Source organism: Oncorhynchus tshawytscha, linkage group LG16 (genome assembly GCF_018296145.1).
Source record: "Oncorhynchus tshawytscha isolate Ot180627B linkage group LG16, Otsh_v2.0, whole genome shotgun sequence".
NCBI classification, from domain to species: Eukaryota; Metazoa; Chordata; class Actinopteri; order Salmoniformes; family Salmonidae; genus Oncorhynchus; species Oncorhynchus tshawytscha.
Window position 1 is genome coordinate 85,533,932 of NC_056444.1, and position 17,654 is coordinate 85,551,585.

The 17,654-nt window shown below is 42.8% G+C and overlaps 1 protein-coding gene across 1 annotated transcript; it reads left to right on the forward strand.

Annotated features, from left to right (window-relative positions):
* Positions 1-4,134: 4,134 nt before the first annotated feature.
* On the forward strand, positions 4,135-8,991 carry LOC121839706 (EMI domain-containing protein 1-like; the record flags this gene model as incomplete). The annotated part of the gene is made up of 3 exons (XM_042299957.1): positions 4,135-4,439; positions 4,707-4,719; positions 8,944-8,991. Coding segments are annotated over exons 1-3 (366 nt in total), but the record flags the coding sequence as incomplete, so codon positions are not given.
* Between the last annotated feature and the right edge of the window lie 8,663 nt (positions 8,992-17,654).

Consider the following 17,654-nt stretch of genomic DNA (forward strand, 5'->3'; position numbering starts at 1 on the left):
ACCTTTATTTAACTAGGCAAGTCAGTTAAGAACAAATTCTTCTTTTCAATGATGGCCCTAGGAACAGTGGGTTAAAAGCCTGTTCAGGGGCAGAATGACAGAGTTGTACCTTGTCGGCTCGGGGATTTGAACTTCCAACCTTTTGGTTACTAGTCCAACACTCTAACCACTAGGATACCCTGCCGCCCCAAAAACACAGGTACTGTACTCTCATTTTAAGATTGAATGTTACACTAGTTTGTAAGATAGCCTTAATATTAGGCTATTTACAGTCTTGTAAAAGTAATGTTGAATTGGTTGACGACGCAACCAAATATCAATATTTTAATGAGCTGTATCTACTGCTTGGGATGCTCCATCTGTGCCACTGAGCCTGGCTTTAATTCCATGTTGTCTACACATTTAATAATTGGTATTTTCAACCAAAAATCTAAGTTTAAGAATAGGGTCTAAATCAAATTAAATTAAACTGTATTTAATCCTATGCTATCCCCTTTTATTTTTGGACTAAATGGAGATGTGAATCCAACATATTTATTATTTAAACCCTAAGCCTATATGTATTGTCTATTTTTAGTTGAACTCTGGGTTGAATTGAAACAATAGTTGTTGGTTGACTTTGCAAATGCTTTCTCGGCCTTAATAGTATCATTAATGATATATGACATATAGAGATTATGGTTACATTTGCTCTGTTGAACCTACACTAAGGAATGAATTCGAAAATAACAGCAAATCTATTATTAACTAGAGATATCTCAATAATCATTTTCACAATAGCACATTGGTAGTAGTCAGTGACAAAATTCATAGCTAAGCTAGGATTGGTTAAAACCCTGGATGGGAGACCAAAGAGATAGCTGTAGATACATCACATCATCTCTCCAGTAGGAGGTGCTGTAAATACATCAACTCTCCAGTAGGAGGTGCTGTAGATACATCAACTCTCCAGTAGGAGGTGCTGTAGATACATCAACTCTCCAGTAGGAAGTGCTGTAGATAGATCAACTCTCCAGTAGGAAGTGCTGTAGATACATCAACTCTCCAGTAGGAAGTGCTGTAGATAGATCAACTCTCCAGTAGGAGGTGCTGTAGATAAATCAACTCTCCAGTAGGAGGTGCTGTAGGTAGATCAACTCTCCAGTAGGAGGTGCTGTAGAGAGATCAACTCTTTAGTAGCTTACTTTGTTTCAGAGGTTCAAATTGAACATATACAAGGTTTGTCTATGTTGAAACTTGGTTACCATGACGACATAATCCCGTGGCTGAAATTTCACACTCAAAACAAGTTTCTGACTTTTTTCAAATCCATTGTATTTTCCACGTAGATCCTACATCACATCACAATACGTTAACAACTTACGTTGAAACAACATTGATTTAACCAGTTTGTCCCCAGTTGGCAGTTTGGTTATAAACCAGAGCATATAATGATTATAGAGAACAGTAAATGCACGTGCATTATTAGTATTGAGGTTTCACAGAATAGCAGCGTACAGTACAGTACAAGATGATGCAATGAGGATCTTACCGTCGTGCAGACAAGGAGGAGTCCCATACAGAGTGCTGGAGAGGGTGCAGGGTAAATTACACACCCTGAAACAACCAACCCCCTTCTCTCTCTACCTCCACCTCAGCCTCTCTCCCTCTCTCTAACTGTCACTCCCTCTTCTCTCCACTCCCTCCTCTTCCCTCTCACTCCCTCCTCTCCCCTCTCACTCCCTCCTCTTCCATCTCACTCCCTCCTCTCCCCTCTCACTCCCTCCTCTTTCCTCTCACTCCCTCCTCTCTCCTCTCTCTCTATCTCCTCTCTCTCCCTCCTCCTACCTACTTTCCCCTCTCTCTCCCTCCTCTTACATCTCCCTCCCTCCTCTTACATCTCTTTCCCTCTTCTTCCCTCTCTCTCCCTCCCTCCCTCCTCTTACATCTCCCCCCTCCTCTTACATCTCTTTCCCTCTTCTTCCCTCTCTCTCTCTCCGTCCTCTTACATCTCTCTCTCTCTGTCCCTCCTTCTCTCTCTCTGTCCCTCCTTCTCTTTCTCTCCCTCTTCTACCCTCTCTCTCCCTCCTTCTCTCTCTCCCTCTTTCTCTTCTACCCTCTCTCTCCCTCCTTCTCTCTCTCCCTCTTTCTCTTCTACCCTCTCTCTCCCTCCCTCTCTCTCTCTCCTCTTCCCTCTTTCTCCCTCTTCTTCCCCCTCTCTCCCTAACTCTCTCTCTCCCTCTCTAAGTGAGGTCTCGAAGGAGCTGCATGACTGCATTCTTGACAAACCCTCTACACATGTGTGTGTGTGTGTGTGTGTGTGTGTGTGTGTGTGTGTGTGTATATGTGCAAGCATACGTGCAAGTGTGTGTTTGCATGTGAGTGAGTGAAAGTATTTCGGTGTGGTTGTTCACTATCCAGTGCGCACACACACACACACACACACACACACACACACACACACACACACACACACACACACACACACACACACACACACACACACACACACATGGAGAGGGTTTGTTAAAAATGCAGTCATGCAGTCTCCTTGCAGATGTGTATTTGCTGCCTTGCAGCAGCCTGTCTGTGCTGCAGATGCTTCCAGATCGTTCATAAAGAAACCACCCAGTTATCCTCCTCTCAGGGCACAAACCTTTTATGGATTAATAAACACATTATTTACAGATAGAGTTGCAAAATTCAGGAAACTTTGGCCAGGTTTTCTAGAAATCCCAGTTCGAGTATTCTGAAACGTTATGCTTATTATATACTGTATATACAGTGGGGCAAAAAAGTATTTAGTCAGCCACCAATTGTGCAAGTTCTCCCACTTAAAAATATGAGAGAGGTCTGTAATTTTCATCATAGGTACACTTCAACTATGACAGACAAAATGAGAAGAAAAAAATCCAGAAAATCACATTGTAGGATTCTTAATGAATTTATATGCAAATTATGGTGGAAAATAAGTATTTGGTCACCTACAAACAAGACCACTAGGACCACTAGGACCACCAGGACCAACAGGGCCACTAGGACTAACAGTACCACTAGGACCACTAGGACCAACAGGACCACTAGGACCAACAGGACCACTAGGACCAACAGGACCACTAGGACTAACAGGACCACTAGGACTACTAGGATCAATAGGACCACTAGGACCACTAGGACCAACAAGACCACTAGGTCCAATAGGACCACTAGGACCAACAGGACCACTAGAACCAACAGGACCACTAGGTCCAATAGGACCACTAGGACCCCTAGGACCAACAGGACCACTAGGACCAACAGGACCACTAGGACCAACAGGACCACTAGGACAGCTAGGACTAACAGGACCACTAGGACCAGCAGGACCACTAGGACCAACAGGACCAACAGGACCAAAAGGACCACTAGGACCAACATGACCACTAGGACCACTAGGACCAACAGGACAACTAGGACCACTAGGACCACTAGGACAACCAGGACCACTAGGACCAACAGGACCACTAGGACCAACAGGACCACTAGGACTAACAGGACCACTTGGACCACTAGGATGAACAGGACCACTAGGACCACTAGGACCACTAGGATGAACAGGACCACTAGGACCACTAGGACAACTAGGACCACTTGGACCACTAGGATGAACAGGACCACTAGGACCACTAGGACAACCAGGACCACTTGGACCACTAGGATGAACAGGACCACTAGGACCACTAGGACAACCAGGACCACTAGGACCAACAGGACCCCTAGGACCAACAGGACCTCTAGGACCAACAGGACCACTAGGTCCGCTAGGTCCCCTAGGACCAACAGGACCACTAGGACCAACAGGACCAACAGGACCACCAGGAAAGCTAGGACCAACTGGACCACTAGGAACAACAGGACCACTAGGACCAACAGGACCACTAGGACTAACAGGACCAGCAGGACCACTACGACTAACAGGACCAACAGGACCAACAGGACCACTAGGACCACCAGGACCAACTAGTACCAACATGACCACTAGGACCACTAGGACCAACAGGACCACTAGGACTAACAGGATCAGCAGGACCACTACGACTAACAGGACCAACAGGACCAACAGGACCACTAGGACCACTAGGACAACTAGGACCACCAGGACCAACTAGTACCAACATGACCACTAGGACCACTAGGACCAACAGGACCACTAGGACTAACAGGACCACTAGGACTAACAGGACCAACAGGACCAACAGGACCACTAGGACCACTAGGTCACCAGGACCACCAGGACCACCAGGACCACCAGGACCACCAGGACCACCAGGACCACCCGGACCACCAGGACCACCAGGACCACTAGGACCAACAGGACCACTTGGACTACTGGGACCACTAGGACCACTAGGACCACCAGGACCACTAGGACCAACCAGACCACCAGGACCCCCAACTAGCTGTAATGATGCTTTTTCCAGGTGATTTGTCTTTTATTACCAGGCAAATACGAGACCATAAAGAAGCATAACCAATGCCAAACCTAACTTGAGCTATGCGTGTGTCACTCTGCTTTTAGTATGTGTCATATGTAACTCTGCCCTTGGTATGTGTCATATGTAACTCTGCCCTTGGTATGTGTCATATGTAACTCTGCTCTTGGTATGTGTCATATGTAACTCTGCCCTTGGTGTAACTCTGCCCTTGGTGTAACTCTGCCCTTGGTATGTGTAATATGTAATATGTAGCTCTGTGCAATATGTAACTCTGTGTACTATGTAATATGTAACTGTGTAATATGTAACTCTGTGTATTATTTAACAGTTCTAAATCATGAATTGACAGATTTGAAAAATGCTAGTAAAGGAGCAGATTATGTCTCTGTCTCTCTCTGTCTCTCGCCATCTCTCTCTCTCTCTCTCTCTCTCTGTCTCTGTCCATCTCTCTCTGTCTCTCCATCTCTGTAGCTAGCTAGGTAATGGGACTCAATGGGTCAGGGTTTAGGATCTGTAGCTAGCTGGGTAATGGGACTCAATGGGTCAGGGTTTAGGATCTGTAGCTAGCTGGGTAATGGGACTCAATGGGTCAGGGTTTAGGATCTGTAGCTAGCTAGGTAATGGGACTCAATGGGTCAGGGTTTAGGATCTGTAGCTAGCTAGGTAATGGGACTCAATGGGTCAGGGTTTAGGATCTGTAGCTAGCTGGGTAATGGGACTCAATGGGTCAGGGTTTAGGATCTGTAGCTAGCTGGGTAATGGGACTCAATGGGTCAGGGTTTCAGCAGTAGGCTAAACACACCTCAGCCCTGGCAGTCCAGGTTGGCAAGCTTACAGTGCAGTGTCATCATGACTGGCAAACAGGAAGAGAGCCTTCACTTTGCTACTTTGAACTTAAAAACAGTTACATTTGTAAAACACAGCTTTGGTGGGACTAAGATAAGTGAGACTGGGTTAACATATTAGACTGGGTTAACCTATTAGACTGGGTTAACCTATTAGACTGGGTTAACCTATTAGACTGGGTTAACCTATTAGACTGGGTTAACATATTAGACTGGGTTAACATATTAGACTGGGTTAACATATTAGACTGGGTTAACATATTAGACTGGGTTAACATATTAGACTGGGTTAACCTATTAGACTGGGTTAACATATTAGACTGGGTTAACATATTAGACTGGGTTAACATATTAGACTGGGTTAACCTATTAGACTGGGGTAATCTATTAGACTGGGTTAACCTATTAGACTGGGTTAACATATTAGACTGGGTTAACATATTAGACTGGGTTAACCTATTAGACTTGGTAACCTATTAGACTGGGGTAATCTATTAGACTGGGTTAACCTATTAGACTGGGTTAACATATTAGACTGGGTTAACATATTAGACTGGGTTAACCTATTAGACTTGGTAACCTATTAGACTGGGTTAACCTATTAGACTGGGTTAACCTATTAGACTTGGTAACCTATTAGACTGGGTTAACCTATTAGACTTGGTAACCTATTAGACTGGGTTAACCTATTAGACTGGGGTAATCTATTAGACTGGGTTAACATATTAGACTGGGTTAACCTATTAGACTTGGTAACCTATTAGACTGGGTTAACCTATTAGACTGGGTTAACCTATTAGACTTGGTAACCTATTAGACTGGGTTAACCTATTAGACTTGGTAACCTATTAGACTGGGTTAACCTATTAGACTTGGTAACCTATTAGACTGGGTTAACCTATTAGACTTGGTAACCTATTAGACTGGGGTAATCTATTAGACTGGGGTAATCTATTAGACTGGGGTAATCTATAAGACTGGGTTTACCTATTAGACTGGGTTAACCTATTAGACTGGGGTAATCTATTAGACTGGGTTAACATATTAGACTGGGTTAACCTATTAGACTGGGTTAACCTATTAGACTGGGTTAACCTATTAGACTGGGTTAACCTATTAGACTGGGGTAATCTATTAGACTGGGGTAATCTATTAGACTGGGGTAATCTATTAGACTGGGTAACCTATTAGACTGGGTTAACCTATTAGACTGGGTTAACCTATTAGACTGGGGTAATCTATTAGACTGGGGTAATCTATTAGACTGGGGTAATCTATAAGACTGGGTTTACCTATTAGACTGGGTTAACCTATTAGACTGGGGTAATCTATTAGACTGGGTTAACATATTAGACTGGGTTAACCTATTAGACTGGGTTAACCTATTAGACTGGGTTAACCTATTAGACTGGGTTAACCTATTAGACTGGGGTAACCTATTAGACTGGGGTAATGTACTAGACTGGGTTAACCTATTAGACTGGGGAAACCTATTAGACTGGGGAAACCTATTAGACTGGGTAACCTATTAGACTGGGTAACCTATTAGACTGGGTAACCTATTAGACTGGGTAACCTATTAGACTGGGGTAACCTATTAGACTGGGGTAATCTATTAGACTGGGGTAACCTACTAGACTGGGGTAACATATTAGACTGGGGTAACCTACTAGACTGGGGTAACATATTAGACTGGGATAACCTATTAGACTGGGTAACATATTAGACTGGAGTAACCTATTAGACTGGGTAACCTATTAGACTGGAGTAACCTATTAGACTGGGGTAACCTATTAGACTGGGTATCATATTAGACTGGGTAACATATTAGACTGGGGTAACCTATTAGACTGGGTTAACATATTAGACTGGGGTAACCTATTAGACTGGGTAACATATTATACCGGGTAACCTATTAGACTGGAGTAACCTATTAGACTGGGGCAATCTAGTAGACTGGGGTAACCTACTAGAAAGGGATTAACATATTATACTGGGTAACCTATTAGACTGGAGTAATCTATTAGACTGGGTTAACCTATTAGACTGGGTTAACCTATTAGACTGGAGTAACCTACTAGACTGGAGTAACATATTAGACTCTTTCTGGTGAGAAGACGGGCGGGGGCGTATGCCTTATGACCAACGTGACATGGTGTGATGAAAGAAACATACAGGAACTCAAATCCTTCTGTTCACCTGATTTAGAATTCCTCACAATCAAATGTAGACCGCATTATCTACCAAGAGAATTCTCTTCGATTATAATCACAGCCGTATATATCCCCCCCCAAGCAGACACATCGATGGCTCTGAACGAACTTTATTTAACTCTCTGCAAACTGGAAACGATTTATCCGGAGGCTGCATTCATTGTAGCTGGGGATTTTAACAAGGCTAATCTGAAAACAAGACTCCCTAAATTTTATCAGCATATCGATTGCGCAACCAGGGGTGGAAAGACCCTGGATCATTGTTACTCTAACTTCCGCGACGCATATAAGGCCCTGCCCCGCCCCCTTTCGGAAAAGCTGACCACGACTCCATTTTGTTGATCCCTGCCTACAGACAGAAACTAAAACAAGAAGCTCCCACGCTGAGGTCTGTCCAACGCTGGTCCGACCAAGCTGACTCCACACTCCAAGACTGCTTCCATCACGTGGACTGGGAGATGTTTCGTATTGCGTCAGACAACAACATTGACGAATACGCTGATACGGTGTGCGAGTTCATTAGAACGTGCGTTGAAGATGTCGTTCCCATAGCAACGATTAAAACATTCCCTAACCAGAAACCGTGGATTGATGGCAGCATTCGTGTGAAACTGAAGGCACGAACCACTGCTTTTAATCAGGGCAAGGTGTCTGGTAACATGACTGAATACAAACAGTGCAGCTATTCCCTCCGCAAGGCTATCAAACAAGCTAAGCGCCAGTACAGAGACAAAGTAGAATCTCAATTCAACGGCTCAGACACAAGAGGCATGTGGCAGGGTCTACAGTCAATCACGGACTACAGGAAGAAACCCAGCCCAGTCACGGACCAGGATGTCTTGCTCCCAGGCAGACTAAATAACTTTTTGCCCGCTTTGAGGACAATACAGTGCCACTGACACGGCCTGCAACGGAAACATGCGGTCTCTCCTTCACTGCAGCCGAAGTGAGTAAGACATTTAAACGTGTTAACCCTCGCAAGGCTGCAGGCCCAGACGGCATCCCCAGCCGCGCCCTCAGAGCATGCGCAGACCAGCTGGCCGGTGTGTTTACGGACATATTCAATCAATCCCTATACCAGTCTGCTGTTCCCACATGCTTCAAGAGGGCCACCATTGTTCCCGTTCCCAAGAAAGCTAAGGTAACTGAGCTAAACGACTACCGCCCCGTAGCCCTCACATCCGTCATCATGAAGTGCTTTGAGAGACTAGTCAAGGACCACATCACCTCCACCCTACCTGACACCCTTGACCCACTCCAATTTGCTTACCGCCCAAATAGCTCCACAGACGATGCAATCTCAACCACACTGCACACTGCCCTAACCCATCTGGACAAGAGGAATACCTATGTGAGAATGCTGTTCATCGACTACAGCTCGGCATTCAACACCATAGTACCCTCCAAGCTCGTCATCAAGCTCGAGACCCTGGGTCTCGACCCCGCCCTGTGCAACTGGGTACTGGACTTCCTGACGGGCCGCCCCCAGGTGGTGAGGGTAGGCAACAACATCTCCTCCCCGCTGATCCTCAACACTGGGGCCCCACAAGGGTGCGTTCTGAGCCCTCTCCTGTACTCCCTGTTCACCCACGACTGCGTGGCCATGCACGCCTCCAACTCAATCATCAAGTTTGCGGACGACACAACAGTGGTAGGCTTGATTACCAACAACGACGAGACGGCCTACAGGGAGGAGGTGAGGGCCCTCGGAGTGTGGTGTCAGGAAAATAACCTCACACTCAACGTCAACAAAACTAAGGAGATGATTGTGGACTTCAGGAAACAGCAGAGGGAACACCCCCCATCCACATCGATGGAACAGTAGTGGAGAGGGTAGCAAGTTTTAAGTTCCTCGGCATACACATCACAGACAAACTGAATTGGTCCACTCACACAGACAGCATCGTGAGGAAGGCGCAGCAGCGCCTCTTCAACCTCAGGAGGCTGAAGAAATTCGGCTTGTCACCAAAAGCACTCACAAACTTCTACAGATGCACAATCGAGAGCATCCTGGCAGGGCTGTATCACCGCCTGGTATGGCAACTGCACCGCCCTCAACCGTAAGGCTCTCCAGAGGGTAGTGAGGTCTGCACAACGCATCACCGGGGCAAACTACCTGCCCTCCAGGACACCTACACCACCCGATGCTACAGGAAGGCCATAAAGATCATCAAGGACATCAACCACCCGAGCCACTGCCTGTTCACCCCGCTGTCATCCAGAAGGCGAGGTCAGTACAGGTGCATCAAAGCTGGGACCGAGAGACTGAAAAACAGCTTCTATCTCAAGGCCATCAGACTGTTAAACAGCCACCACTAACATTGAGTGGCTACTGCCAACACACTGTCAATGACACTGACTCTACTCCAGCCACTTTAATCATGGGAAAATTGAAACAATGCTATTTATATAATGTTACTTACCCTACATTATTCATCTCATATGCATACGTATATACTGTACTCTATATCATCGACTGCATCCTTATGTAATACATGTATCACTAGCCACTTTAACTATGCCACTTGGTTTACATACTTATCTCATATGTATATACTGTACTCGATATCATCTACTGTATCTTGCCTATGCTGCTCTGTACCATCACTCATTCATATATCCTTATGTACATATTCTTTATCCCCTTACACTGTGTTATAAGACAGTAGTTTTTTTTGGAATTGTTAGTTAGATTACTTGTTCGTTATTACTGCATTGTCGGAACTAGAAGCACAAGCATTTCGCTACACTCGCATTAACATCTGCTAACCATGTGTATGTGACAAATAAAATTTGATTTGATTTGATTTGATTTGACTGGGTAACCTATTAGACTGGGTTAACATATTAGACTGGGGTAACCTATTAGACTTGGGTAATATATTAGACTGGAGTAACCTACTAGACTGGGATAACATATTAGACTGTGTTAACATATTAGACTGGGTTAACATATTAGACTGGAGTAACCTATTAAACATATTAGACTGGGGTAACCTATTAGACTGGGTAACCTATTAGACTGGGTAACATATTAGACTGGGGTAACCTATTAGACTGGGTAACCAACCTTATACTGGGTAACCTATTAGACTGGAGTAAGCTATTAGATGGGGGTAATCTATTAGACTAACCTATTAGAAAGGGGGTTAACATATTATACTGGGTAACCTATTAGACTGGGTAACATATTAGACTGGGGTAACCTATTAGACTGGGTTAACATATTAGACTGGGGTAACATATTAGACTGGGGTAACCTATTGGACTGGGTTAACATATTAGACTGGGGTAAACTATTAGACTGGGTAACATATTATAGCGGGTAACCTATTAGACTGGAGTAACCTATTAGACTGGGGTAATCTATTAGACTGGGGTAACCTACTAGAAAGGGGTTAACATATTATACTGGGTAACCTATTAGACTGGAGTAATCTATTAGACTGGGTTAACCTATTAGACTGGGTTAACCTATTAGACTGGGTAACATATTAGACTGGGGTAGCCTATTAGACTGGGTAACATATTAGACTGGGGTAGCCTATTAGACTGGGTTAACATATTAGACTGGAGTAACATATTAGACTGGGGTAACCTACGAGACTGGGGTAACATATTAGACTGGGGTAACCTACTAGACTGGGGGGGTAACATATTAGACTGGGGTAACCTATTAGACTGGAGTAACCTAGTAAACTGGGGTAATATATTATTAGACTGGGGTAACCTACTAGAAAGGGGGTTAACAAATTATACTGGGTTAACCTATTAGACTGGAATAACCTACTAGACTGGGGTAACATATTATACTGGGGTAACCTACTAGACTGGGTTAACATATTAGACTGGGGTAACATATTATACTGGGTAACCTACTTAGACTGGGTAACATATTAGACTGGGGTAACCTATTGGACTGGGTTAACATATTAGACTGGGGTAACCTATTAGACCTGGGTAATATATTAGACTGGGGTAATCTAATAGATTGGGTAGCATATTAGAGACTACTGGACTGGGTAACCTATTAGACCTGGGTAATATATTGGAACATATTAGACTGGGTAACCTATTAGACTGGGGTAATCTATTAGACTGGGGTAACCTACTAGAAAGGGGTTAACATATTATACTGGGTTAACCTATTAGACTGGGGTAATCTATTAGACTGGGGTAATGTATTAGACGGGGTAACCTATTAGAATGGGGTAACCTATTAGACCTGGGTAATATATTAGACTTGGGTAATCTAATAGATTGGGTAGCATATTAGACTGGAGTAACCTACTGGACTGGGGTAACCTATTAGACTGGGTAACATATTAGAATGGGGTAATATATTAGACTGGGTAACATATTAGACTGGAGTAACCTATATTAGACTGGGGTAACCTATTAGACTGGGTAACCTATTAGACTGGGTAACATATTAGACTGGGGTAACCTATTAGACTGGGTAACCATTATACTGGGTAACCTATTAGACTGGAGTAAGCTATTAGATGGGGGTAACCTATTAGAAAGGGGGTTAACATATTATACTGGGTAACCTATTAGACTGGGTAACATATTAGACTGGGGTAACCTATTAGACTGGGTGAACATATTAGACTGGGGTAACATATTAGACTGGGGTAACCTATTGGACTGGGTTAACATATTAGACTGGGGTAAACTATTAGACTGGGTAACATATTATAGCGGGTAACCTATTAGACTGGAGTAACCTATTAGACTGGGGTAATCTATTAGACTGGGGTAACCTACTAGAAAGGGGGTTAACATATTATACTGGGTAACCTATTAGACTGGAGTAATCTATTAGACTGGGTTAACCTATTAGACTGGGTAACCTAACCTATTAGACTGGGTAACATATTAGACTGGGGTAGCCTATTAGACTGGGTAACATATTAGACTGGGGTAGCCTATTAGACTGGGTTAACATATTAGACTGGAGTAACATATTAGACTGGGGTAACCTACGAGACTGGGGTAACATATTAGACTGGGGTAACCTACTAGACTGGGGTAACATATTAGACTGGGGTAACCTATTAGACTGGAGTAACCTAGTAAACTGGGGTAATATATTAGACTGGGGTAACCTACTAGAAAGGGGGTTAACAAATTATACTGGGTTAACCTATTAGACTTGAATAACCTACTAGACTGGGGTAACATATTATACTGGGGTAACCTACTAGACTGGGTTAACATATTAGACTGGGGTAACATATTATACTGGGTAACCTATTAGACTGGGTAACATATTAGACTGGGGTAACCTATTGGACTGGGTTAACATATTAGACTGGGGTAACCTATTAGACCTGGGTAATATATTAGACTGGGGTAACCTATTAGACTGGGGTAATCTATTAGACTGGGGTAACCTACTAGAAAGGGGGTTAACATATTATACTGGGTTAACCTATTAGACTGGGGTAATCTATTAGACTGGGGTAATCTATTAGACGGGGGTAACCTATTAGAATGGGGTAACCTATTAGACCTGGGTAATATATTAGACTGGGGTAATCTAATAGATTGGGTAGCATATTAGACTGGAGTAACCTATTAGACTGGGTAACCTATTAGACTGGGGTAATCTATTAGACTGGGGTAACCTATTAGACTGGGTAATATATTAGACAGGGTAACCTATTAGACTGGGGTAACCTATTAGACTGGGGTAACCTATTAGACTGGGTAACATATTAGACTGGGGTAACCTAATAGACTGGAGTAACCTATTAGACTGGGGTAACCTATTATACTGGGTAACTTATTAGACTGGAGTAACCTATTAGACTGGGGTAACATATTAGACTGGGTAACATATTAGACTGGGGTAACCTATTTGACTGGGTAACTTATTAGACTGGAGTAATCTATTAGACTGGGTAACTTATTAGACGGGAGTAACCTATTAGACTGGAGTTACCTACTGGACTGGGGTAACCTATTAGACTGGGTTAACATATTAGACTGGGTTAACATATTAGACTGGAGTAACATATTAGACTGGGGTAACCTATTAGACTGGAGTAACCTATTAGACTGGGGTAACCTATTAGGCTGGGTAATATATTAGACTGGGTAACCTATTAGACTGGGGTAACCTATTAGACTGGGGTAACATATTAGACTGGGGTAACATATTAGACTGGGGTAACCTAATAGACTGGGGTAACCTATTAGACTGGGGTAACCTATTAGACTGGAGTAACCTATTAGACTGGGGTAACCTATTAGGCTGGGTAATATATTAGACTGGGTAACCTATTAGACTGGGGTAACCTATTAGACTGGGGTAACATATTAGACTGGGGTAACATATTAGACTGGGGTAACCTAATAGACTGGAGTAACCTATTAGACTGGGGTAACCTATTATACTGGGTAACTTATTAGACTGGAGTAACCTATTAGACTGGGGTAACCTATTAGACTGGGTAACATATTAGAGTGGGGTAACCTATTTGACTGGGTAACTTATTAGACTGGAGTAATCTATTAGACTGGGTAATTTATTAGACGGGAGTAACCTATTAGACTGGGTAACATATTAGACTGGGGTAACCTATTAGACTGGGTTAACCTATTAGACTGGGTAACATATAGACTGGGTTAACATATTAGACTGTAGTAATCTATTAGACTGGGGTAACCTATTAGACTGGGTAACCTATTAGACTGGGTAACATATTAGCCTGGGGTAACCTATTAGACTGGATTAACCTATTAGACTGGGGTAACATATTAGACTGGTGTAACCTATTAGACTGGGGTAATCTATTAGACTGGGGTAACCTACTAGAAAGGGTTAACCTATTAGACTGGAGTAACCTATTAGACTGGAGTACCCTACTAGACTGGGGTAAGATATTAGACTGGGGTAACCTATTAGACTGGACTAACCTACTAGACTGGGGTAACATATTAGACTGGGTAACATATTAGAGTGGGGTAACCTATTTGACTGGGTAACTTATTAGACTGGAGTAATCTATTAGACTGGGTAATTTATTAGACGGGAGTAACCTATTAGACTGGGTAACATATTAGACTGGGGTAACCTATTAGACTGGGTTAACCTATTAGACTGGGTAACATATAGACTGGGTTAACATATTAGACTGTAGTAATCTATTAGACTGGGGTAACCTAATAGACTGGAGTAACCTATTAGACTGGGGTAACCTATTATACTGGGTAACTTATTAGACTGGAGTAACCTATTAGACTGGGGTAACCTATTAGACTGGGTAACATATTAGAGTGGGGTAACCTATTTGACTGGGTAACTTATTAGACTGGAGTAATCTATTAGACTGGGTAATTTATTAGACGGGAGTAACCTATTAGACTGGGTAACATATTAGACTGGGGTAACCTATTAGACTGGGTTAACCTATTAGACTGGGTAACATATAGACTGGGTTAACATATTAGACTGTAGTAATCTATTAGACTGGGGTAACCTATTAGACTGGGTAACCTATTAGACTGGGTAACATATTAGCCTGGGGTAACCTATTAGACTGGATTAACCTATTAGACTGGGGTAACATATTAGTCTGGGGTAACCTATTAGACTGGGGTAATCTATTAGACTGGGGTAACCTACTAGAAAGGGTTAACCTATTAGACTGGAGTAACCTACGACACTGGGGTAACCTATTAGACTTGAGTACCCTACTAGACTGGGGTAAGATATTAGACTGGGGTAACCTATTAGACTGGACTAACCTACTAGACTGGGGTAACATATTAGACCAATATTAGACTGGAGTAACCTATTAGACTGGGTTGACCTATTAGAATGGGTAACATATTAGACTGGGTTAACCTATTAGACTGGGTAACATATTAGACTGGGGTAATCTATTAGACTGGAGTAACCTATTAGACTGGGGTAATCTATTAGACTGGGTAACCTATTAGACTGGGGTAATTTATTAGACTGGGTAAAAAATTAGACTGGGGTAACCTATTAGACTGGGTTAACATATTAGAATGGAGTAACATATTAGACTGGGGTTACGTATTAGACTGGGGTAACCTATTAGACTGGGGTAACCTATTAGACTGGGTAACATATTAGACTGGGGTAACCTATTGGACTGGGTAACATATTATACTGGGGTAACCTATTGGACTGGGTAACATATTATACTGGGGTAACCTATTGGACTGGGTAACATATTAGACTGGGGTAACCTATTAGACTGGGTTAACATATTAGACTGGGGTAACCTATTAGACTGGGTTAACATATTAGACTGGGTTAACCTATTAGACTGGGGTAACCTATTAGACTGGAGTAACCTATTAGACTGGGGTAACCTACTAGAAAGGGGGTTAACATATTATACTGGGTTAACCTATTAGACTGGAGTAACCTACTAGACTGGGGTAACATATTAGACTGGGGTAACCTACTAGACTGGGGTTACCTATGAGACTGGGGTAACCTATTAGACTGGGGTAACCTATTAGACTGGGTTAACATATTAGACTGGGGTAACCTATTAGACTGGGTAACCTATTAGACTGGGTAACATATTAGACTGGGGTAACCTATTAGACTGGGGTAACCTATTAGACTGGGGTAACCTATTAGACTGGGGTAACCTATTAGACTGGGTAACATATTAGACTGGGGTGACCTCCTAGACTGGAGTAACCTATTCGACTGGGGTAACCTTTTAGACTGGGTAACATATTAGACTGGGTTAACCTATTATACTTAGTAAACTATTCGACCGAGCAATCTATTAGACTGGGGTAATCTATTAGACTGGGGTAACCTACTAGACTGGAGTAACCTATTAGACTGGATAATCTATTAGACTGGTTTAACCTATTAGACTGGGTAATCTATTAGACTGGGTAACCTATTAGACTGGGGTAACCTATTAGACTGGGTAACCTACTAGACTGGGGTAACCTATTAGACTGGAGTAATCTATTAGACTGGGTAACCTATTAGACTGGGTAATCTATTAGACTGGGTAACCTATTAGACTGGGGTAACCTATTAGACTGGGGTAACCTATTAGACTGGGGTAACCTATTAGACTGGGGTAACCTATTAGACTGGGGTAACCTACTAGAAAGGGAGTTAACATAATGGACTGGGGTAATCTATTAGACTGGGTAATCTATTAGACTGGGTAACATATTAGAATGGGGTAATATATTAGACTGGGTAACCTATTAGACTGGAGTAACCTATTACACTGGGTAACCTATTAGACTGGGGTAATCTATTAGACTGGGGTAACCTATTAGACTGGGTAATATATTAGACCGGGTAATCTATTAGAATGGGTAATCTATTAGACTGGAGTAATCTATTATACTGGGTAACCTATTAGACTGGGTTAACCTATTAGACTGGGGTAACATATTAGACTGGGGTAACCAACTAGACTGGGGTAACCTATTAGACTGGAGTAATCTATTAGACTGGGGTAATCTAATAGACTGGGTAGCATATTAGACTGGAGTAACCTACTAGACTGGGGTAACCTATTAGACTGGGGTAACATATTAGACTGGGGTAACATATTAGACTGGGTTAACCTATTAGACTGGGGTAACCTATTAGACTGGGGTAACCTATTAGGCTTAGGTAACCTACTAGACAATTGTTGGAATATTAAACAATTGTTGGAAAAATTACTTGTGTCATGTACAAAGTATATGTCCTAATCGACTTGCCAAAACTATAGTTTGTTAACAAGAAATGTGTGGAGTGGTTGAAAAACAAGTTTTAATGACTCCAATCTAAGAGTATGTAAACTTCCGACTTTAACAGTATTAAGCAAACCAGACAGCACCATTTTCTTGTTTTTTATATTTACGGATAGCCAGAGGCACACGCCAACACTCAGACATCAGTTACAAATGCAGCATGTGTGTTTAGTGAGTCCTCCAGATCAGAGGCAGTAGATGACCAGGGATGTTCTCTGTTTAGTGAGTCCTCCAGATCAGAGGCAGTAGATGACCAGGGATGTTCTCTGTTTAGTGAGTCCTCCAGATCAGAGGCAGTAGGGTTGACCAGGGATGTTCTCAATTTAGTGAGTCCTCCAGATCAGAGGCAGTAGATGACCAGGGATGTTCTCTGT